At 37.3% G+C, this 24,915-nt stretch overlaps 1 protein-coding gene across 2 annotated transcripts in view; it reads right to left on the bottom strand.

Moving 5' to 3' along the window:
* LOC107701236 (A disintegrin and metalloproteinase with thrombospondin motifs 18-like) overlaps window positions 1-24,037 on the bottom strand; it is a 64,097-nt gene extending 40,060 nt beyond the window's left edge. The window contains exons 1-7 of one of the 2 annotated variants that reach the window (XM_016503197.1): window positions 23,788-24,037; window positions 23,553-23,625; window positions 22,156-22,475; window positions 2,333-2,594; window positions 1,779-1,978; window positions 1,576-1,659; window positions 608-767 (exon numbers count right to left, since the gene is read on the bottom strand). In XM_016503197.1, the coding sequence (XP_016358683.1) occupies window positions 608-767; window positions 1,576-1,659; window positions 1,779-1,978; window positions 2,333-2,594; window positions 22,156-22,475; window positions 23,553-23,625; window positions 23,788-23,844 (1,156 nt within the window). In that variant the 5' untranslated portion in view covers window positions 23,845-24,037. Of the gene's footprint in view, window positions 1-607; window positions 768-1,575; window positions 1,660-1,778; window positions 1,979-2,332; window positions 2,595-22,155; window positions 22,476-23,552; window positions 23,626-23,730 lie in introns of both variants that reach the window. The other variant, XM_016503196.1, reaches the window with a different exon arrangement.
* Window positions 24,038-24,915: the final 878 nt, after the last annotated feature.

Genomic DNA, 24,915 nt, shown 5'->3' on the forward strand with positions numbered 1-24,915 from the left:
TGGACATTATTTAATATAACTCCGATTGTATTCGTCTGAAAGAAGAATGTCATATACACCTAGGATGGCTTGAGGGTGAATAAATCATGGGGTAATTTTTATTTTTGGTTGAACTATCCCTTTAATGCATGATTTAAGTTTCACTAAACACACCACAATGTTTTCAAACCTACAGACTTTGAAACAGGATCCCATTACGCATAAACACACTTTTAGGCTATTTTTCCTGACTGTATGGTCTCAACTTCGGTTTGAGTTTCACATCATAGAGAGGCAATTTAAAAGCAGTGCATTCCCCTTTGCCATACATTCAAAGAAGTGCATACTTGTGGTTTGGAGCTTTAGAGCTGAATTCATTACATTTGGCTGACGCCTCTATAGCAAATACTGAAGAAGCTGCCAACTGACTGCAAAGTGGATTTGAGCTTTCTTGGATTCATTCAGGTGAAGTTCTCTGCCTGAGGGCGGACTAGGACACACATCACCAACCACAAGCTCTTTTTAACCTTGGCATTGTGTAATTCACCCTCCTGCAACTCGATTAGCCACTGACTTCACAACACATGACCCACTTCTGCTATTGGAAGGTGAATGTCAAGTGCCTTACCCAAGGTGTCACATGGTTCGTTCTTCCAGGAGCAGATGTCCAGCCCCGTCAACAGTATGGCATGGTCGTGCCGCTTGCCGTTTTTACCTATCAGGCCTGATTGCCACTGGCAGAAGTTGTTGAGTGATTGGTCTGCGTGGTGGTTGATAGACAGACCCAGCTGACAGCAGTAAAACCGAGAGAGATTAAATTTTCAGAGGGGTGTTGAGAGAGAGAGAAGAGAGAGTAGTGAATGATCTGGCATCTTTAGAAAAAAAAAGACTGGGATTCTTCTGAAAATCAGATTAGAACATATTACATTTACCGTTAATGAGAATAAACTAGCTATAGTGACCAGTGTCTCCTGCACTGTTTAGCACCAAAGTAAATTAAATCATATTTTGTAGTCTTTGTTGAATGTGAAGCAATTAAAAGACTGTACTGCAAAATAATGCCAAGAAATGTCAGCATACAACATGTCTGATTCCTGAATTAATGACTCTTATGAGACAATTCTTTGCACTGAATCATAAAAAAAACATGCAGTGATTTGTATATTCTGATTCCCAAACAAATTACTCTTTTCGTTTTTTGCAGTGAATCAAAAACATACAGCATGACCAATTTATTCACAAACAAATGACTCTTATGAGTTGGTTGTTTTTAGTGATTTAAAAAATAACCAGCATGACAAGTGTAGTCCGATTCAAAATCGAATGACTCTAATTAGCCATTTCTATTCAGTGAATAGTTCAAAAAGATGAGTTACTGATTTGAATAATCAGAGCGGTTACAGAATCAACAGCTGACAGCAGTTATTTTCAGTGATGTCTGTATCATTTAAGTTTTGTGTCAGTATCATGACCGATTACATATACAGACACATAAAACAGACAGTTATATATATATATATATATATATATATATATATATATATATATATACACAGTATGTGAAAGTATGTGTGTATTTTTGTATGTGTATCTTACTGGATCTTTTTCAAGTAGGAGGAGGCTGACCACAACAATGTTGATATCATTTCCAATAGTTCCATCTTTGAACAGACTGGAGACCTGTTTGGCACAACAACACTGTGCACATTACTATAGGTAAAAGTAAAGGTAGAAGTAAAGAGTTACATGCTGAAGCAAAGTGTCTTCTCAACAACAATGCTGCTGATAGCTCTGCTCACCATGTTCATGACAGTAAGGACATAGGTAGTGACGTTCTCTCTGCCATGTTTCTCCAGCATCTTCCTGTCTGCCACCACCAGAGTTTCCACGTTCAGGCCACCCTCTTTGCTTGATGTAATCTCTGAGCGCTTCACCCGGCTTTGCTGCTCAAACTCATCAGGCATGACAAAATGATCCTCTGTAGGAGGCTTGGGAGTATCTGTAGTTAGGAAGAGGTGGAGAGGTAAAAGTACGGAAAGTCATGAAAAAGAAACTGGAAATTGCCACAAAATAACTGCTTTTCCCTTTCCAAGCTAGCTCCCTGATTAAAGCACCAGAGAGGCGATGACAGACCAGGAAATACACAGTCATTAACTTCACATGCTGTTTCCAAGCTTTCATTCAATTTCTTTCAGTACAACAGATAGTAATGACATGGCAGTTTAGCTTTCGGAATCAGTATAAATATCTCAGAGGGCTTTACTCTTATACACATACTGACAAATTCTACAAGTATATAGCGTGTAATGAACTTTCCATCTACAAATGGCTAAAATAAAATTCCCTTACATACATTGCTTGCGGTGTCCGCAGAAATGTTGTCTCTGGAGCTTTCCATGCTGGGAGTCATGGTGACGGTGGTTCTCATAGGGGTTGTTTGATTTAACGCTGCTGATCCAGTCAGTCTTATCAGCATACACTCTGCGCTCAGCTGATCGCTTGTAGATGACATGTGGGTGATGTCCAGAGGGGGCGCTGTAGTTGTGCTGTAAAGCCAAATGCTGCTGTAGCGGAGTGATGAGAAGTTCCTCGCTGGAGAACCGGATCAGACCTGACTGCAGAAAACAGAGGAAGAGGAAGCTATGAGTAGGTAACCAATAGCAAACAATGAGGTTGGACTGCATGTCAGATATAGAAACACGCTACTGTTTAAATGTTTGGAGTCAGTAAGATTTCTTGGTAACACTTTAGTATAGGGACCAATTCTCACTATTAACTAGTTGCTTATTAGCATGCCTATTATTAACATATTGGCTGGTTATTAGTACTTATAAAGCACATATTCTGCATGACCATATTCTACATCCCTAATTCTACCCAATACCTAAACTTAACAACTACCTTACTAACTATTAATAAGCAGCAAATTAGGAGTTTATTGAGGCAAAAGTCGTAGTTAATGGTTTGTTAATAGTGAGAATTGGACCATAAAATAAAATGGGACAGATTTTTTTGTTTGTTTTTGAAAGAAGTCTCATGTTCACCATAGCTGCATATTTTGCAGAAATACAGTAAAAATAAATACTGTGAAATATTATTACAAATTAAAATAACTTTTTTTTATTACATTTTAAAATGTAATTTATTTTTGTGATGGCAAAGCTGATTCTTCAGCAGACATTACTCCAGTCTTCAGTATCATATGATCCTTCAGAAATCATTTGAATATTGTGATTTTGGTGCTTAAGAAACCTTGCTTTTAATCCATGATATTTTTTCAACATCATTTTTGATCAATTTAATGCATTATTGCTAAATAAAAGTATTAATTTCTTAAAAAATAAATATTATTAAATAGCTATTTAAAATTCTGCATGATTCTACATGACTTCATAAAACAATAATGATATAATAAAATAATAAAATCAAATGTTTTAAATGCTATATGAAGGCATCACAACATTATACTGTACAGTAAGAAGAACAGATATTCATTTTGAGATTTAAAATATAAAAAAATAGATTAAATGAGTGAGTAAAATTAAGTATCCAAAATTAGCTGGCATATACATATATACATACATGCCACTTTCTTGGTAAAGAAAACACATTTTTACTCAGATTAATCAAAATGGATTTATAGCGTTTTGGAACCAAACTCTATATATATATATATTATATATATAGTATTTACAACAAGGTCTGAAATTAACTTTTCCATTAAGGGGCATTTTTTGCCCCCTGGAATTTTTATCACCACCTTAATAACTGTATCTGTGTTGTCTTTAATGTCAAATACGTACATTTACAACCAATTACTTAAATTAATCAAAATACTTTAAACTGTTGCCAATTACAATTAACTGTTTAGAAATAAATAAAAAATGTATCTAAATTATACGTTTAAAAACAGGAGCTAATAGGGCTGCAATATTATGACAAAAATCGTTATTGCTGATTATTGCTCTTGATATTATAATAATGATTATTAATGTATTATATTAATTGTGTTTTGTGTCTGCGTTTTGGAGAAACGGCTCGTCATATATATTCTGGCTCTGGATTCACAGACAAACATGTCAGTCCATGACGATAGTCTTGTCTAGCGCAAGTTATGCAAAAATCACTGAAAAGCTACGAAATTAATCTTCTATTTACATTGTATCTGCCCTGTGTTGTTTATGATGAGGGAATTCATGAGAGAGAATTCAATCAGTAAGCGCACACACTCAACAACTCTGGAGTTTTCAGCGCTGACTAATCTGAATGCCTCTGTTTGGTGCGGTTTCAGACTAATCTAAGCGTCTCTGATTGGCCATTGCATTCTTAAGCTCAACGGAAACGTGTGTGATTGGTTATAGGGCTCAACACTGAAAAAAAAGATGCATAAAAAAGCAATTTGATGCAGTGTGAGTGATTCAAAATGTAATTACACGAATAGACACTTTTCATTCATTTTCACGTTTCATTTTAAATGCGACAGCCATAATCGATTGTTTAATTGTGCAGGGGCAATTTTTGACCCTTTATCTTGAATTTGTGGTGCATTTAGGTTAATTTTGGTGGCATTTTTGCCACAATCCCCCTTTAATTTCCGACCCTGATTTACAATATTGTTCACTAATAACAGCTAATATCCAATACAGTAATACTATATTGTGCATCTCTAAACGTCCCCAAAATAGCAGGTTAAGAGAATATTTCAGCCTAAATACAAGTTGAGTTCTATCGACAGCATCTGTTGCACACTATACAATGATTGCCCAAAAGATTTCCATTGTAAGCATATGTTGAAGGGGGTTGATTTGAACTTGTTCTCAGTGGTAATAAACAGCATGGAACAGATGCTGTTGACAGAGGTCAACTTCTAGTTAACCAGGAGTATTCCTAAAGGGACACGTTAGCCTTGTGATAACCCTCCAGACCAAGTTAAAATCAGAGCGCACAGACGTGGGACTGAAAATATATCAAATCAAAGACGTGGAGGTATTTAGGGGAGTTAGATGTAATGGAAGAAAAGCCCTCCAGGAGACCATCGCCTTTTACATTCCTGGTTGTGGGGGATTCATGGTCCCTCCAGCTGAAACGTCGGCGGTTAAAAAAAACAGCTGTTGCAGAGTCACAAAAAACGGGCATCGCCATAGTTACAGCTGTCAGTACACAATAAACAAACGATGACATGGCGGGATGTAGAGCAGCCTGAAGGAATCTTAAGGAGCTGCCCATTTATCAAATGTTTCAGTACAGAGAGCAGAGGAAAGTTCATATGCAGCATAACCTTTCAGCAGCTTGTTTTACAGTGACGATTAGCATGGACAAAAGCTAGGCATGACAGATATGATAGACTATCATATCTACATCCTCTCTCAACAACACTCAGCCCTTGAAATTCTCTAACTGACTTGTTTTCTCAGAGGAAAAGGAAACCTGAGAGGTGAAAGTGAAGAAACCTACAGTAAAAAAAAATAGTAATATTATGAATTAGTATTACAAATTAAAATAACTTTTTATATATATATATATATATATATATATATATATATATATATTATTCTTGTGATGGCTATATATATAAATTATTCTTGTGATGGCAAAGCTGAATTTTAAGCAGCCATTACTCCAGTCTTCAGCATCACATTATCCTTGAAAAAATTATAATTATAATACCATGCAATGTGGTTAATAATAATTCTGCAAAGCTGGTTGGCCATTATCAGAAATTATCAGAAAAATACAAATTTTGACTGAAAGATCGGAATCACATAATCCAGTCTCTTCTCATCCATGTGTTTATGTTGCTTGGGAATGTTTTATGTATATTTTAGTGCTAACTTAGAAGGCATGTTTGAGAGGTAGGTGTAGGAGGTCAGATATTCGTGAGCAGTTGATTAATGAGGTGTGGGGTCAAAGGCGAGCCAACGCTTATCGTCTGCTGTGATAGTGACACGCATTGGTGCCCACAGCAAGCCAACACATGCAGCCATTGGTAATAAAACATGTCAGAGCTTAATTGCTTCATTATAAGTCATATACATGTGTCTCCAGATTTGTTTGGTTTGGGTCAGCATTTCTACGATGCCTTTTCCAGCAAAATGTAGCAATATTTCAGTGTGAACCACTTTTTACTTTACTACTGATGGGAAAAGCAATATATGTCAGTTCATTAGGCAAACATGTACTATGCATTCAGACTTCATTTACATGAATCTTTGCATTGAATTCAGTAGGAAGGAATCACAGAATCCAGTCATAAAAATGGAATAACAGAGAATGTCATGGAATTTGGGAAACTCAGAAGAATAATTCGTAAGGAGGGCCATACACTTAAACAAATTGCGATATGAACTAGATTCTGAGAATATCAAACCACAAAAGACTGCTATATAAATATGAAGTCTGCATGTCTGTGTGTGAATGAGCAGCAAGGTTTCATTTACTACACATATTAAAGCATGTGTGATGCTTGTGGGGTTTTCAGTGTCTGCCGTCTCACTATACACCCAGGTTGGTTGGTTGGTTGGTTGAAGAAATTACTTAAATATATCACTATTGCACAGAAGAATGTCATTTTCAAAGTAGATATCACACAATTTTACGTTTTAAAACTTTTATGTTCTGGCACTTTGTTTGCCAAAAAATTAAAGGAATCATTCAAATTTAATTTGATCACAATTTAAAAGATTAATGATATTTTTGTTGTACTATCTTTCATCTGTTAAGGGTGATTTCCGATTACAGCGCTGCTCACTACATTTGTTGGCTGCGCCTTACAAGCTGTTGTTTAAAGTAAAAATAACTTCCGTTTCAGTCTCTTTCAATACAAATATAACGTGATGAGATTTTGCCTTGAGCCGAAACTATTTGCTCTGGAACAAACAATAGATTAATGAGACCAAAGACTGCCCGTTAGAATTACTCAAAACGAATTATATCTCATGTTTTTTTACGTTTACACTTAATTTTACGTTTTAAAACTTTTTTGTTTTGGCACTTTGTTTGCCAAAAAATTAAAGGAATCATTCAAATTTAATTTGATCACAATTTAAAAGATTAATTACATTGTCAAAATTGTGCATTCATTTGATTGCCACTGTTTTTGATTTTGCAAAAAAGTGCATTAAATCATGAAACACAGAATCCAGAAAAAATTGAAACAGACAATACAGAATTTCTGAATAAAATCAAACATATTGTTATTGTTAACATTTTAATTAATTATAAAAGTATTAAAGTTTTTTTATACATTGCTTTAATTATTACAATTTAATTGAATTTTATGGAATTCAGAAAACAAAAAATGGAAAATACAGAATTCGGGAAAAAATACAATGGAATTTGAGGAAAAAATAAAACTGAAAAAATGCTATATATGAGCAATATCACCCGAGTACGAGAGCGATACCGGCTCTATATCAGCATATATCGAGGCTGCAGGCCGAGTGCCGGAGGCAATTACAGCCACTGATATAGAGCCGGTATCGCTTGAGTACGAGAGTGTTTCATGAGCACTGAACGGCCGCTGACGCCCTGGAGCTCACGTCTCCGAAAACATCGAAGCAAATTTTCAAATAGACATTATCTTTATTAACAAATGCATATTTGAAGTCTAAACAAGTACATTCTCGCCTAAAAAAACTCTTAAAACTACATTCCGTGACACAAAACAGTATTACTTTTAAATTTCAGTGGATTTGGCCGTCCGCCATGACACTAGCTATGAGAAGTACGGGAAGCGGAGTGATACAAACGGTGAAAGGGCGTTCCTGTAGCGATACCAGTACAATATCTCATGGTTCTCAACCAATCAGATTTGAGAACCAGAACGAACTGTTGTATTTTTATTTTTTTTGTGGCTCTTTCAGTCCCCATAAATCAATAGATATAAGGATGTAAAATGTAAGTTACTCAACATTAATGTTTTTGCTTTTGTTGTTGTATAAAAACAACATCACTCCCTTGCAATATTCAGCATAACAATCGATCTCGAGCTGGAGTGCCTATGAACTCCACCAGAGGGCACTCCACTTCTGACTCTTGCCAAGCTAACACAATAATCAGCAATAGGCTTGTTTGAGATGCGCCTCGCCTTGCCTGAAATGTTGGTGAGAGTAGGCGGCTGCAGTGAGGGGGGGAGTGAAATAAGCGCAGTCAAGACGGACAGTTCTGCCCTCTCGAAGTGGAGCAGATACCAACGAGATCAAAGACAGATATCGTGTTATTCTCACTCACGTGCTGTGTTGCTTATAAACATGATATAATTTCAGTTCTGATACCTTTATATGAAAATAAATATGATGAACAAGACACTTAAAGTGCTTGCTATTTAATTCTATACGAAAGGTGTATTTATCATCCATTTTTACTTTAATACAAACATGTATTTTAGATTTTTATAGAAATATGACATAATCACATTATCTCACACAGAGATCGCACTGTCATCGTGTTTGGGAATATTCATGCATAATTTAAATACATAATCACATGAAATCAGATAAAAAAAATTTAATATTTTAGAAGAGAACCGCAGCATCACAGGTGTCTGAACCAATGAGCATTAAGCTGTGATGTCAGTCGGTCGTTTCCCATCATGCTTTTGGTCAGCGCAGTCGGTGGAGAGCAACTGCGCTCGACTACACAATCCGACACAGCCGCCTCGCCGTCGCGAGAGTTTTTTTGCACACGTCAGCGTGACATCAGAGCAAGTCGGAGGTAAGTCGGACACTTTTCTAACCGGCATGCATCTCGCGGTGATCACCGGTGATCGATTCTGCGCAGAATTTGCGCATCTCAAACAAGCCCATTGTGTGTGTGGATGAGTGCAATCTTTATAGTGTGACTGATGGGAAACAGGTGTGAATATGTGATTGGTTCCTAGATGAGGGATCATGGGAAATGGAGTCTGGAGAATTCAAAGACAAGACACATTTGTGACACAATCACTCTTGCTCATATGAAATAAATAATGTTTGGATAGTATACATAAGATTGGATTTACATTAGTTTCGTTAGGTTACAAGATTCTTTTTTTCTATAAAGTTGGGTTCTTTGGGTTTACACACTGTACATACAGCATAAAATACATGTTTATTGATGTGTGAAATTTATTTTTAAAAAAGCAATGACTGTTTTACTGCTCTTGCAGACAGGCTAAAGTGGAATAAACAATAAAATAGGTGTATCTCTACTGCTTTATTGACTTTTGTCTCTTTCCTGTTCAATATTTGCAAACATACTCTGTATATGTAATACTCATCAACTTAACATTAATTCAGCAACAATGACTATATCTCCTGACAGGCCTGGCTTTGCTAAGAGGGAAGTGTTGCAGTTGTAAAATAGGTCATATTACCCCAGTCATCGGTGCCTGGACCACATTCAGTCTGGCAGAGTCATCATTGCCAAAGAGACAAACTTCTGAGAGGGCAACCGACTCTCTCTAGGTTTCTAGGTTATTGTGAACTAAATGAGGGGAATATTTTACCTACATAACCACAAAGATATAATAAACATACTGTGCTAAATATGAGCCACTCTGTCCTGTTAGTTTGGCTTGGGGATAAAATAAATATTGAATGTTTTCTTAAACCATTGGTAATGAGATGGTGCTTCTTCCTGAATGACTTGAGCTGCTCTCATCACTGAGCTGAGGTCATCTTCCCTCTTTAGAACTAAAATTTTAATCTCTGTCTCCCAGACTGCTGAACCTCACACATTCCACCTGGCTTTGGAATTCTACCTAATCCCACCCTCCACGAACAGGCAAATCCTTGCAGAATAGCTGTGCATTCTGTCAGTGATTTAACCCCCTTCTGTTTTTCATGCCCCCATGTGTTTGATCCCGTGTACCCCGACCCCTCCCATCTCGCAGGTGGCAAAGTAAACACAGGACACTCCCAGGACTGAGGCGGTGCCCGCAAAAACGCATGCTGTGAAAACAGCAGTAGACCATGGCAGGCTGCCGCAATAATATGGGGCATCTGCTCCCACCATTAAACACAGGGCAACGGCACTCGTCTCTCTCCAGCCACACTGACCTCTCTTCTTACAGCTAACGGCTTTCTTCAACTGACTCAAGGCAGCAAAACTGAGACGACTGATGTGACGTGAGAATTTGTCAAAATCTACAAAAGTGATCACAGCAAATAGAAAGAACACAATGCATTTCATTTTGAATATGAAAAAAGAATTTATGTGTATTTTTTTATTTGCAAGAAATAATATTTGTTAACTTTTATTTCTTGCTTTTTTCCTTTACTATGGAGACCGGATATGATATGCAGGGGGGAAAAAAACAAGTTATTATGGCCATTTCAGCAAAAGATATCATGGCTTTTTAACTCATTTAAAATGAGGGAATGAATTAATAAAACATGGCTATGAATTAATATGAGAGAACAAATTCTTAATTTGTGGCCACAATGTCTATTTTTTTAAAAAAATATATATAAAAAATGACTGATTTGAACTTCTGATACTTACTGATGCTTTAATGACCATCACAAATTTTTTTTAAATCTACGCTACATTATATTGGTGGAAATTCAGCAGAATTTGAGACAAAATGTATAATACAGAAATCCAAACATTTACAGGGCATAAAAATGGATGTACAAAATCAATGAATGTAAAGTTTTCAGTAGCAATGCAGCACTCGCCTGAAAGGACAAGTGACAGTTCTGTCATCTGGACTGAAACTCTCTCACACTGGCCCTCGGCCATCAAGACATCCTTATTGTTGAGCCCTCTTATTATAACAATCATTAAAATATCAAATAAAACAAAAAGGTAATACATATATACCACTACTACTAAAAATGTAATGCACACTGTGGAGCATAACCATAACTGGATGTAAAAATGCATTCCACTGCCAGGACATCTCTTCTCATTCACACTGCCTGTGTTTGTGGGTTTCATTTCATTCATGTAGTAGTTATAATGTGCACCACTGTAAAACTGAAATCCTCATTCAAGCATTGAGAACATCAAATACACATACAGATGATACACAAGATGCAAGTTAAGGTCTACCACATACAAATCAACCAAAGAAGACCAGTATGTAATTTACTTTTACTTTTTAAATAACAGGGTTAACATTCTTTTTTGATTGTTTTTAGTGCAGAATAGCCCTATTATTAGTGTATCGGAATTACAGTGTAGTTTTGCATTAAAACTTTACTCACAACCAGAAAACCAATGCCATTGATCCATGTTCCACACAAATGATGAAACACTACTTTCAAAAATAACTGGACAACTCCTGACGCTGTGATGTGGGTTTGCACACATCTGTTGCGAATCAGCTCATGGGGAAATATGAATAATTAATCATAATTAGTTATAATTAATTATAAATATTTAGATCCGCTGTAGATATTTAGCTGACCTCTCAGGGTCAACTGTCTGTCAATTCTAAGAACGTTAATTTCCTGGTTAAGGGAAATAACTTTCTTACTGTACAATTCTACAAAGAGCTTGTAGCATAAATCTGCATGATTAAGTGACTCCAGTTATCAGCAAACAATGAACAACGTCAAGTGTGATACAAATAAGACTTTATTAACTACATAAACACTTAAACTAGTCTAACATACTACATAAACACTCAAATGAAAAATGGTGTGTCTGATTGGTCCAGACGCTACACATCTTTACATTTGAAACCATACTGCCAGAAAAAAAAACACTTTTTATTCATTCATTTCCACTCTCTTTCAGGTAACCAAAAAAAATGTATTTAATTAAACATTCAAAATGCAATATACAGTGGGTACGGAAAGTATTCAGACCCCCTTCAATTTTTCACTCTTTGTTATATTGCGTGTGTGTGAGAGACGGGAGATGATGGAAGACGACTTTTGGGAAATACCAAAAACTGGCATTTTAAGAAAAGCCACAAGATTTCAATGCTGCCATTTTCTGAATAAACCATGTTTGCACATTACTCGAGATGAGTTTCCTGCTGTGAAGCCCTCCCTGTACAGGGCACCCCGCAAGCATGTGTTTACCCAACATCCTGGAGGACCTCTGCAAGTGCCCTGCAGTCCACCTCACACAATTATCACACATGTATTCCATTTGTTTTAGAGACATAGCAAACTTTACTGTCAAATATCTGACAACTTAGTCCAGCAGTTAGCAGATGGAGGTGCTTTGCTTCGATAATGGGGGTAAATGGATTCCATCTGGGCCAATTTTTTATTTTTTTAAGCTTTTTGGCAATTATGTCTGATGGGGTGCAGAAAGAAAGGAGCTGGCTGAAGACATGAGAGAGGAAACTAACTGAAGAACTGCAGGGATCCTATTATCACAACATAATTTCTTTTTTTTTTTTGATACAGGCAGTGAGGATCACCACATTATGGTTGGTTTAAAATAAAACTGGCTTAAATTTCATTCTATAAAAGGAAATTATTATCGGTATTCAGGGCTAGTTTCTCAAATGGGTTCATGCGGGAACTGCATTCATAAATTGATGAAAAGCTAATAATTAATTAAATAAAAAAATATATTATATTTAAAGTTTATATATATATATATATATATATATAGAGAGAGAGAGAGAGAGAGAGAGATTTAAGCAAAAACAATAAAAAAAATCCTAAAAATTAAATATTGTTTAAAATGTTTAAATAAAACAAAAAAACAGTTCTCTTAAAATCTCAGGGGTTTTTCAAGTTTCAAGAAGTTTGGGAGTCTTTTCTATAGAATATATTACTGCACTGCAATGTTTTTAATGTAATAATGTCTGGCAGGTGATCTCATAATTACACAAGTGCCTAACTACAACCTTCTACAAAAACCACCTGACTACTTAAAGCCTATTACACGCGAGGGAACGAATGGAAGCACTCAACCACAGTCTCTTCCTCTGGTTTCACATTCATGTGCCAGACTTCTAGTTATCTCCTTCAAGAAACACTTGTAAGAGATGTAGATTAGAGGGCCAAAGTCTGCTGCCAGATAAACACATTTAATTTTCACAGCGAACACAGAAACCATGAGAGCTCTTTTAACTCTCACTCCACTCATTGAGTCGGAATCTTCGCATATTCAAAGGAATATCAGATGATGGGAATTAACGATTAAAGCACAGTCCTCAAAGTGCTTCTCTACGAAGGATTTAACCGAAGGGACTGTCTGTTTTATGTGGTTTCATGAGATATGTCTTTGATTACATCACTAGTGAGTCTTCAGTGCAAGTATGGGAAATAATTTATCGCCTGTCTCAGTGATTCTGTGAAAGGTAATTAGCATCTCTTTGTGTAAACTGTGAGTGTTTGTAAAGCTTCCAACCGTGGTATTATAATCTAGATGAGTAAGTGCTTACATGCTGTTAAAGGCTGGAAGGGAGCAGTGAGAAACCCAAAGCTGCTTATTACCCAGCTTTAAAACACATCTGTATTCCACCGCTGGGTTACATCTGACCAAAGTAGGGGCGTAGATTACGCGGGGGACGCGGGGGACGTGTCCCCCCCACTTTTAATATCACGTAAATTCGTCCCCCACACTTTTTCGGTGCAAGTGTGTTCGCATAGAGGTTTTCAAGAGCCCGTGTGAATAAATATAGATTTCAATTAAAAGACACAGGATAGTCTGTGCATGATCTGACCAAGAATAAGGCGAGATGAACATCGCCGAGCGCTAAACACTCCGTTCAGTGTATGTTTCCTTCAAACTCGAAGCCGGAGGGCGCTCTTGCGCAGAAAGTCGTATGAGGAAATTCCTAATATGGACAAAAGCGTCCAGCTATCGCTGTATGAAAACAGTTGTTTTCAGAAAATCACTTCTGAAATGATGGCTACGCCCCTGGACCAGAGCATCAACTCTTCTGGCTTCAGTGGGAAGAGAATGTATGTTTGTGTACACAGACAAATAATGGACACCTCAGGGGCATTTGGATGCTTGAGGTCTACACAAACTCGGAAACTGTACTTAACAAACTTTTAACCCAGGGTTATTAAACACTGGGCTAGCATGTTTTTGCAGTGCTAAAAATATTAGGTCTGAAATGATACAATGTCAGAACGTTACATGTTATGTTTGCAACAGATAACCAATCATAAACTAAACAGTGCTTTCCTCATTACATATTCTTTTGCAGTCAAAGAAAATGTCATGTGGTGAGTTAAAGCCCAATATCATGTCAACAATTTCATGTATACAATGACAAAAAAATCTGAATACACTATGATTAAATTATGGAATTCAGGTCCATATCCTGTGGGCATATTTTGGTAGATTCAATTCAAAACAGGAAATCCACTATTTATAGCATAGTCACACCATAATACCCAGATATAAAATATATGGGAAAGGGGAGTAAAATTGGAAGGGAAAGGGAGGAAAAGGGATCTTACCTCAACAAGAGGGCATTGCCTAAATTTACTGCAACACTTTGCTAAAGTTGGGATCCTCTGTGGTGTTAGCACATGTTGTTAAGCTAATGTAATGCAACACTCTGAAAAGCACTTAAACTGTGCAAAGTAAACACAAATACTGTGTGTAAAAATCATTTTAACTGAAAAAAAAGTCAACTTGGTATTAAAACTGGTATTAAACGGAATTTCACATATTGAATTTTATGCGAATGAAAACAAGGTTGTAAGAGAAAGACTTGCAGTCTTTACTGTAAGGTACAGCGCTAATGGTATGTACTGTATAAAGATAGTAGGTCACATAATTTTCAAACTCAAGACTTCCAAAATTGTTTTATGGTATTTTTGCTTCGTTTTTTTTTTTTTTAAAGATGTTGTCAAATGAACAAATGGCAATGGCAAACTACAGTGCAATCAATTGAACACACTGTACTTTTACCTCTCACAGCCTTGTTTTCATTTCTGTCAAAAATTAAAAATGGCACTACCCTGACTATAGTCTATTAAACCAGTTGGAGCAAGATCACAATGAAAGCTGGTCCAGTGGGTAAGCCAGTAAACTTAAATAAACCACAGACACAACTTAAAAGATGAAGCTGCTGCCCAAGCCTCAGATATCACAAAGCTAAGTTGTCAATGATAAATATCTCTATTACTCTAAGAAAGATGCATGAGCTTGACTAACATAATTAAAGCTCAGTGGAGAAATGAGAATTTTAAAAAGCCCGTCCCAAATGGTCCAAGGCACAAGATATTCCTTATAATATTTATGGCTCCTCGGAGCTGGTGCGACAGCCACTTCACCACTGCCCATTAGTTTTAGGTCTTCAAGTGAGTGAGAACAAGAGCTATTACAGGACCAGCATGCCTTTCCTCTTCCTCACTCTCTCCCACAGGCTCTCTCTTTCTGGCATCCCTAAGCAGCCTCTACATCACTGTCACCACACAGACCACCAGGGAATAGCTCCTGGTAACTCCTATAGTGCTAACATGGCATAACGCCCTGTGGATTATGAAAGGGGGAGTGGGGAACATTTGTAACTGCAAAGGAGCCCTGCATATATTCACTCTGGTTTCAATTTGTCTGTCTGCCCTCCCAAAACTCAGACAAGTATGTCCACCACGTCACCTGAGCATTGTCTCCCATGGTGCAAAGCATCGGAGTCTCAGCTAGCAGACTCAGAGTGGTTCATATATGGGACTGGGTCACACAGTGGCAGGAAGAATCCCAGACTGGTCTCAAACATGCCCCTGTAGCTGTAGGGTATCACCAATTTGTGAGATAATACATCACGACACAAATTTTGCGATTCAGTAAATCACATTATCATAATTGCATTGCTGTGGTAAACAAATTTTTCTAAATTGAACAAACAAGAGTGACTGAAGCTGTGTGTAATACCAGTCCGAGAGTTTCAAAATAGTTGATGGAACCCAAAATATGATGATGCCTCTTGAGAAGGACCTGATTCCTAAAAGGCAGCCACATATTTTAAGCCCAAGTTAAGATGTGGTCACATTTATCGTTGTTCAGCAAATGTATTTATATATTTCAATATAAATCCATGTGATCAGGAATTTCACAAGAGGGCAGACTTTGCAGCGATTTCAAGTTGGTCACGCTTGGACCAACAGAAATCTGCTTGGTTTGAAAGTGACTTTTGTGTGAGCTGTGCTTTGTACATCACTACACTAGTATTGACAATAGAAATTGTACCTTTTTTTGCTGACAAAATTTCACTAATATGACCACACTTTTATACAGTGTGAGAAAAACAGTAAATGTAATAGTATAAAAACAACATATTTAAATATTAAATGATTCCCGTTGTTTTAAAGCCATAAGAAATTAAATTCCAACATTATCAGTACTGTTGGATGTATAAACTATACACACTGCAAGAAAGTATGAAATTATATGAATATACACATAAAAAAAAAAATGACACAAGGATCTTAAGTATTTATGCAAAATCATGATCAAAAGGATCACAGTATTATCATATATAATTATAATGGCACTACCCAACGTCCCCATGCATCTATGCTTAATTTATGATACCAGGAAGGGGGTTTCAAACTGGGAGGCCTCCAACAGTGACCATTTCACCAGAACCTCTAAGTACAAATCATGACAACAAACACGTCTGATGGAAACCCCAAAGCATTTTCTCACAATTTCCTGAGTCAGACAAACACTACAGATGTGCTCTCGGAGTCTGTATATGGTAATTCCCAACCTCTCTCTTCCATTGATGTTTGAATGGCAGTTCTACTCTCCCTGCAGTGTATCCACACAAGCTTTGAGCACACTGACAGCTTTCCTCCTTTGCAGTCAGAGTGACTTAGCATCACATCTGTCCCTAAGTGCAATCCCACACGTTAGCGCATCAGCTTGAACCAGCAGGTCTGGCACTAAATAAACACAGCTGAAGTGCTTCAGCAGCAATTCACACACATACACACCTCACACATTCACAGACATTCTAGCACCCACAAGGCTGGACTATGGGCCGGGCTGTCCATAAAAGATAAAAGAACCCCCCCCCCGTTTAGCAAAAGTGACTAACACCTTGTAACGTTTGTGCATACTACATAATTAATTATCTGTTCAGTTATTTGTTTTTAATTGTTAGCACAGTTTACACAAAAGATGTGATTTACATTGATTTACACATTGAATGTCACATAATCTGCTCAATCAGTACAATTATGAAGGCTTAACATTAATTTGATTCATTCAATATGAGTATCAGATCCTTTTTAATAGGTGGGCTTGGATATATATACTCATATTATATATATATATATATATATATATATATTTAACTTATTTAATATGTCCTGTCTTGTAAACAGTAACTAGGTAAAATAAATGATAGTCTGACTGTGAATAGAAGAGACAATGGGGGCTTGGGAAAGGTCATGTCTGAGTTCAGTGTGATTGGACATGTTTGGAAAGAACTGAAATTCAGTGAAGGCCAAATCCTACAAAGCCTGCTTGCAAACCATTCAAATGACCAGGAGGATAATTAACTACACTCAGTTGTCTGCCTGGTGGACTCTGCCTACATTCACATTTCTGTCCTAATCATGAAATGCTGGGTTTATCTGTATATGAGAGATAGAGAGTGAACACGTAGCAGAAAATAGACTACCATTCAAAAGTTTGAGGTCGGTAAGATTTTTTAAACATTTTAGAAAGAAGTCACCAAGGCTCACCAAGGCTGCATTTCTCTGATCAAAAATACAGTAATATTTTGAAATATTAAATAAATGTCTTCTATTTTTATATATTTTAAAATATAATTTATGTGTTGTTGGCAAAGCTGAAAAATGTAATGTCGGCAAAGCTGAATTTTCAGCAACCATTACTCCAGTCTTCGGTGTCACATGATCCTTCAGAAATCATTCTAATATGCTGATTTGCTGTTTAAGAAGTAGGGATGTAACGATTCACTCAACTCACGATTCGATTCACGGTTCAATTCACGATTATTCTTTTTAATTTTTTTTTACAAAATGAGATTTAAGACGAATTATAAATTAAATGTGTCCTTTTATTATTGCTTGGACTTGAAATAAATAATCTAGTTATTACAGACTTTTGTGATTGTTGATTTTGTTGTAATAAATATTATGTTTTAAGGTATTCCGCCGTGTCGTCTCCCTTAATGTTACATCTTTGAGCCAGGTGTAACACATGTATGCTGCATCTTTGTTTGGATCATGAATAAAATGCAGTGGTTGCCTCCAATTTTAAATGGAAAGAGCTCAGACAAAGCCTTATTTTGTTTATATGAAGAGATTTATTTTATTTGTGTTACTTATTTATTTGATTTGGGGCTTGTTTTAACATTTCAATGTAGTTTTGTTATTTACATTTACATTATATTTACATTTTGTCATTTAGCAGACGCTTTTGTCCAAAGCAACTTACAAATGAGGACAATAGAAGCAATCAAAACCAACAAAAGAGCAATAATATGTAAGTGCTAAATTAGTATATTATTATAGTGTTATTTATTACAACGAACTATAACCAAAATCAACAATCACAAAAGTCAGTCGGCCTGTCAGTAATAACAATCAGTATGAAATGCAGGTGAATGAATGCACAAGTGAAGTGTGGTCAGCGCTAGTGAATGGATGCAAAACAAAACATAACGCCACAATTGGAGCGCGGCTCTGGCAAACTTCTCAAGCAACAGAAGAGCAGCCACCCTGACGAACTCTCGCACCAGGTTTAAATAACAGCCATGACGAGCATCAGGTGCGCTCCAGTCACACTCCAATCACAGAACCTGCCACAGAGAAAAAGAGACCAAAACACCCAAACCAACACAACTCAATCCTAACACATGCAACACGAGCAGTTTTTAATCTAAATTAGATTGTATAATTTCCAAATTTGAAGCAAAAACAGAATGGTTTGACTTCAGTTTTGTGAAACTATACATAAAAATATCTGCACAAAACAGCAGACGAGCTGAATGAGATGCAGATTCACTCTCTGCCAGCAGGTGGCGCATAAAACGTTTCCTTGGTTTCCGCTGTAAACAAAGCAGCGCTGCACTTATGAACTTTAATATGCATTATACAGAGGCCAGATGAAAATAAAAAATACCATCTAAACTTTTCTAAAGACAGTAAGTTTCCCTCAGACATACATTCATATAAACTCCTACACCTAAATGAATCGCGATTTGTTTAGCATCTCAACCGATTTGAATCGTCACATATTTTAATCTATTTTCAACCGGCTCGCGGTTAATCGTTACATCCCTATTAAGAAGCATTTCTTATTATTATTAATGTTGAAAACAGTTGTGCTGATTGCTTAATATTTTTTGTGGAAGCCATGACACATTTTTCAGGATTTTTTGATGAATAGAAAGTTCCAAATATCAGCATTCAAATGCTTTGGTAGTGTACACAGAATAGTTTAATTTCCTTAATTTAGAACACCAAACAGCCAGAAAAATATCAGCAAATAGCAACTTTATCAAGTTGGACATCACGAAAAAGGAAGTGGGAAGTTTTCCAGCCATGTATGTTGACTGAGATAATTAATTGATTCACAATGTCAACATTTCAAAGCTAAGGCTATTTAGTCAATCTATTGTTATCCTACCCAGCAGAGTGTGATAACATGCTAATTGTTAGAAAACAATGGCGTCAGTTAACATGAACTGATAAGGAACGTCAAGTCTACTGTCAGCTGACAGGGAAGTGAATGTGTTAAAGTTAATGAATGAGTGCCCATGTGTCGAACGAATCATAATGGCTAAATACAGCAACACTGCCAGAATAGATCATACATCAATAATCCATGTTGAACAGTATTATGAAAAATCTCTAAGCCTTTCATTGTAGTACTAGAGCCAATTCTGGATGGCATGGTGGCTCAGCCAGTCAAAACATGTCTAGAAAGCAAGATTTGCCATTTCAAAGGGGAATGGGCTTGAACCTGTCACCCGCCTTATGGAACCATGACCCAGAGAAGGTCAGAGGATGTGGATTTGTCTATGCCTAGGCTGGAAAAGCAACTCTGAACTTGCAAAACCATGCGACCCCGCAACTTGAGCCGGAGGAAGTTCTGACCTCTGAACAAGAAGTAGCAGAGCACTGCTTCAGAAGCTTCACCTGCTAATCTGCTTTTACAAACTGAAGCAGCTTTGGGACTGGCATTCATATGCCATCCTGGATGCAGTCCATTTAGAAGATTTTAAACCAAACCTCGAAACAGCACACATGACGAAACTAATCCACAAATCAACTAGCATTTAATTACTACGATGATGTGTTTTGTTTTAGGGTTGGATGGAAGACGTTTGATCATGCTGCTAAATCTGGGGCCAGACAGTCCATTCGAGGCAAGTGATAACAGCAATTGAAGGGTGCTCAGTAATTAAAAACTTTAAAAGAAGCAGGATTTAGCGAGTAAATCCCCCTGTTCCCAATTTAAAGTCCGGGACCGCCTGTTCTTCATTTAATAACTGAATCCCTGTCCATCTGCTATGTTATGCACTGTTTAACAGAGAGCAAGAGAACCAGTACAAGCAAATCAGACTTTCATCAACTCAATAACATAATGGATGGCATTACATCTGAATCTACTGACTGTGGGGGTTCTCATCCACATTGATTTTACTTTTGGACTTGCATTCTCGCAGCACAAAACCTCTCTCTCTCTCTAAGCAACTGCCTCCTCGGCCTTTCACGGCACAAGGGGTTGCTGCAGATCAGCAGAGGGATGAATGGGTTCTCATTTGTACTTAATCCAAAGCTCCTCATCAAGCGGAGATGTCATGGAAGGGTTAAAGTCCTTGGTGACTCATTCTTTTTCACTCCATCAAAGAAAGGGAGAGTGAAAGAAGCAGAATGAGAGACCCCTTTTTTCTTGGACATTTCCTTTTGCTTCTGTACGTTTAAGCACAAAATCTTAAAGGACACACAGGTCTTGTAGAGAGAATCACATAGAGCTTGGCCCATCATTCAAAAAAAGCTTTGAGCATCAAAAGAAGGGGAGTAGATCAAAGAGTCCCTGCAGTTTATTCAGATGCAATTGCTCCTAAATCACATTGTGTTGTCACACAGTTTTAAAAGAACGGGTCACTGATGTTTTATTGTGGAGAAGCTACCACTAATGAAAAGGACAATGCAAAGATTAGCGCTGCCAGCCAAGTGCCTGAAACCTCACTCTGTCTTTAATTGTAGAGAACAAGAGAGACAGGAAAGCAGGGCAAACACTGAACAAAAGAGTGGGGAGCAGAGGCAGAGACCATCAGCAGAACTCTAGGTATGATTTTACAGTCGCCCACCATCCAAGATGAGACGTGATCCTCTCTGGAAAAAAACATATAGACCAAGATATGTCAAGCATAGCTCAGTGCTCCACTATGTCTGCACTTTGGTTTACTTGAGTGCTCCCGTGAACCTGTTTTACTAAGCTCTTCTTGCGCACTATATACTATACTGTACTATACTATATGCTCTGAGGCTTAAACTCCCACAGGCACAATATATACTTTACTAACCATAACTCGAACATGTTTGCATACTAGCAACATTGGCAGCTACTTCAAATTGTCCATGTATTTAACAGTGTTGGGGAGTAACTAGTTACATGTAACAGAATACGTAATTTAATTACAAAATAAAAGTAATTGTAATCAGTTACTAAGAAAAACTTTGTAATTAAATTACAGTTACTTATGAAAATGTTAAGGATTACAGTAAACCGCTATCTAAAACTCAAAATTATTCATGTAATTTACATAAAACTCATAGATGATCATGCTGATCCACACCAATAGGTGGTAGTGCAGCGTCTAAGTGTGCAAGAGATGCAAAGCCTGTTCCAAAATGTTAACAACTTAATTATGCTGCCTCTTAAGATATGTTTTGGTCAAATTCAAAGGCAACATCACAAGGCAATCCCAGAATGCTTTGCAAAAAGATCGGTGGAAAAAAAATCCAAGATGGTAGATGTAGCAGACGAAAGGTAGACTTTAAGATATATATACTTATATTTAATACAGTACTGAAAATAATTACTAAAATAATTACAAACTTCTAAAACATTTGTTGAGTGAAATGCTTTTATATGATGCACATAAGTTGATGTCTAGTAGAGCATTTAAAATCATTCACTTATGAGGTTCCATTTCAGTTAGGATGTCTCCTTAAAAAGCAATTGCCTATTGGCACTTTTCCACTGCGTGGTACGACTCGGCTCGGCACGGCTCAGTACAGCAATCTTTGAGTGAGTGTAAAAGGAGCCACTTACCAGACCTGTGCAGGTGGATATAGCCACAGAGGATTCAGAATGGTTTCGGATGGAACCTTGATAGAGACAGTTATGAATAGAAGGCTCAAGGGTGGCTGTATTGATGCCCTCTGCACCCAGTGTCTGTACAGTAAACCCCTCTGCCAGCACATGGGATGGCTGCAGGTCTAAGTGCAATTCCTTGCCAAATGCAGAGACATGATAGTGCACTGGACCACCAGCTTCTGACAGGGATCTCCTGCTCCTTCCATGTCTTGACACATCGTGGGAAATGTAGCCTCCAAGTGAGTCCACTTCCACTGGTATGGCAAAATCATAATCTGTGAGGGGAACCAACAAAGTATAAATACCAATCCATCACCAGTTAATTAATGAAATAGTCTCACTAATATAACTTAATAATGTAATGTCAGCCATGGGTTTTCGGTCTTACGGGAATTAAAACAGTTGGCAGGTAAATCAAGAGTGTTGTGTCTTTTATTCCATTGAATAAAACCTGGCAATTTTACCAGGTATCTTCTTTTAAACTTTACAGTCTTTCTCTTCTCTTCCAAATATTGATGATTCGCTCTGCACTACAAAGTTTTTTGTCCGATCAAACAGTCTCATGAAACTGTTGCTCCCAATACAGGAAAGACAACTGCACTGTCAAACCATTTCATGGGAACTTGTCAACACTTGTTGGCATACTTACTTTCACTATCTTGTTTAACTCCTTCATTAAATAAAATTAAGTAACTAATTAAAAATTACAATTAAAAAAATTCTAAAGAAATTACCTCCTGACTCTAAATCTGTAAATCATTGTTTACACTTTATTTTATATTGCTATATCAATAAACACATGTGTCTCTATGCAAACTTTCTGTACTGTCTCATGTTTCTGCATGAGCTTTATAAACATTTCAGTGTAGACTGTGCAAGCTGTGGAAATGACGAATAAATTAACTTATATTCCATGTAGCCACCATTTATTCAAACCTAATGTCAAGCATTTAACCAAAAGCTCAGGAGGAACGTGCATTTAGTCAAGCGTTTCCGAACTTCTGACTGGTAGTGTAATATTAATTAAAAAGCCAATAAACTCTCAATGACTAGCTCCCACGGAGCAGATAAGAGACGAGGGAATCCCTTTAACGCGCCAAACCTACAGTAAGCGTGCTGGCGCACGACCACCGGCACAGGAACCTCATATTTGGGAGTATATTTATGTTGTAAACCTCTTAATTCACCGGATCTGTGTGGCATGCTTCAGCGTATTCATATTTTTATGTGTACAGGTATGTCCAGGTAGGGATCTTTGGTTCAACTAGAGCGTGAGAGCAGGTATCCGCATCAATCATTGGCTTGTCATCATTCAGAATAGAAATACAGTTGCAGTGCGTAAAGACACAAACCTTGATAGAGGACGCCGGTGTCGCCGGTAAATGAGACCGATGTTACAGAGTGGAAGCAACAGAATTGCAGAGCCTGTAAAAGCGCAAACAACTCCCCACAATTAACTTGATAAGTGACAACGAGTAAAAGAAATGTATAGGCCTATAATAAATAATTAATTCTCCGCGTGTCACCTGCCTTTATAAAGTTCCCAAACGACGCACTCGCCAATAATCTCACTGATGTACTGCTTACCAGAGGGACTTGTAAACTCCAGAGCAAAAGGAAAAGGCAATCCATGTTGTCATGCATGGACCTTTACTGTTACCTCTTCAAAAACAGGGAAAGGAACAATCCGCAAATCCATGCAATGCAATATAGAGACATTGCTAATTGTTTAAACTGCCCTGCTTCTGTCGTTCCTCAAGTAAAATCCACCGGGTCCATTTGGGTAACGCGCACTGCTTCTGTTTGCAAGCGCAGGTACACAAATAACTACTGAGCAGTGACAGTCGGCGTGTATGTATGTGTGTGTGTGTGTGTGTGTGTGTAAAATATACTGCGATAGTGGCACCGGCTGATGGGCAAAAGGTGGGGGTTTAAATTTCCACCAATCAGCGGCGACCATCTGCGGTCGATTCAGTGTATTAGCGCTCCTCACTGTCCTACCGTCCATAAACAGATCACGGAGTTCATTGAAATGGGATACATGTTCGTAGCACTCCCTCTAAATGAACGGTCCGAGCAAGTAAACACACGCTGTCGAAAGAGGTTTTTGTGTTCAATGTGAAACTGAAGAGTTGTGAATGGGCTGCCGGATGATTTATGATACTGTACGCTATGTATAATGAAGCGCTTTCACGTCAGGTCCTGTTCCTAAAACTCTGCTGTCATGAATATCTGTTCTGCAGGCCCTCAGCTGATTTTTAACGCTTAGTCTACACTGTACTGCAGTTTGTTTAAGTGATTATTATTGGGTGTTCTTGATCTAAATTGCGACTGCTCGTCTACTCCATCTATTCAGTCTTTTTCAACATGTACAAACAAGATCTCCTGACAGCCAGATTCTGGTTGTGACCTATAAAGTCTTATTATAGGCAATATTTAAGGAGAAATATTTTAGAAAGAAAATCTTAGTATGCCAAATTATGAGATCATTTGGTTTCAACAGAACGGATATAAATCAGAAATAAATTCAGTATGCTTCAAATCTGTGTTTACACAGACTTTGACTTACCCTTTATAGGCACCATTTAAAAATAAATAAATAAATGCATACATACATACAGTACATACATAAATAAATATTAAAAACTAACTAGTTTAAGTCCCAAGTCTTAAGCAATCCAGATTTACATGATTTTTTTTTTTTTTTTTTTTTTT

The sequence above is a fragment of the Sinocyclocheilus anshuiensis genome, unplaced genomic scaffold (genome assembly GCF_001515605.1).
Source record: "Sinocyclocheilus anshuiensis isolate Anshui unplaced genomic scaffold, SAMN03320099.WGS_v1.1 scaffold1966, whole genome shotgun sequence".
Taxonomy (NCBI): domain Eukaryota; kingdom Metazoa; phylum Chordata; class Actinopteri; order Cypriniformes; family Cyprinidae; genus Sinocyclocheilus; species Sinocyclocheilus anshuiensis.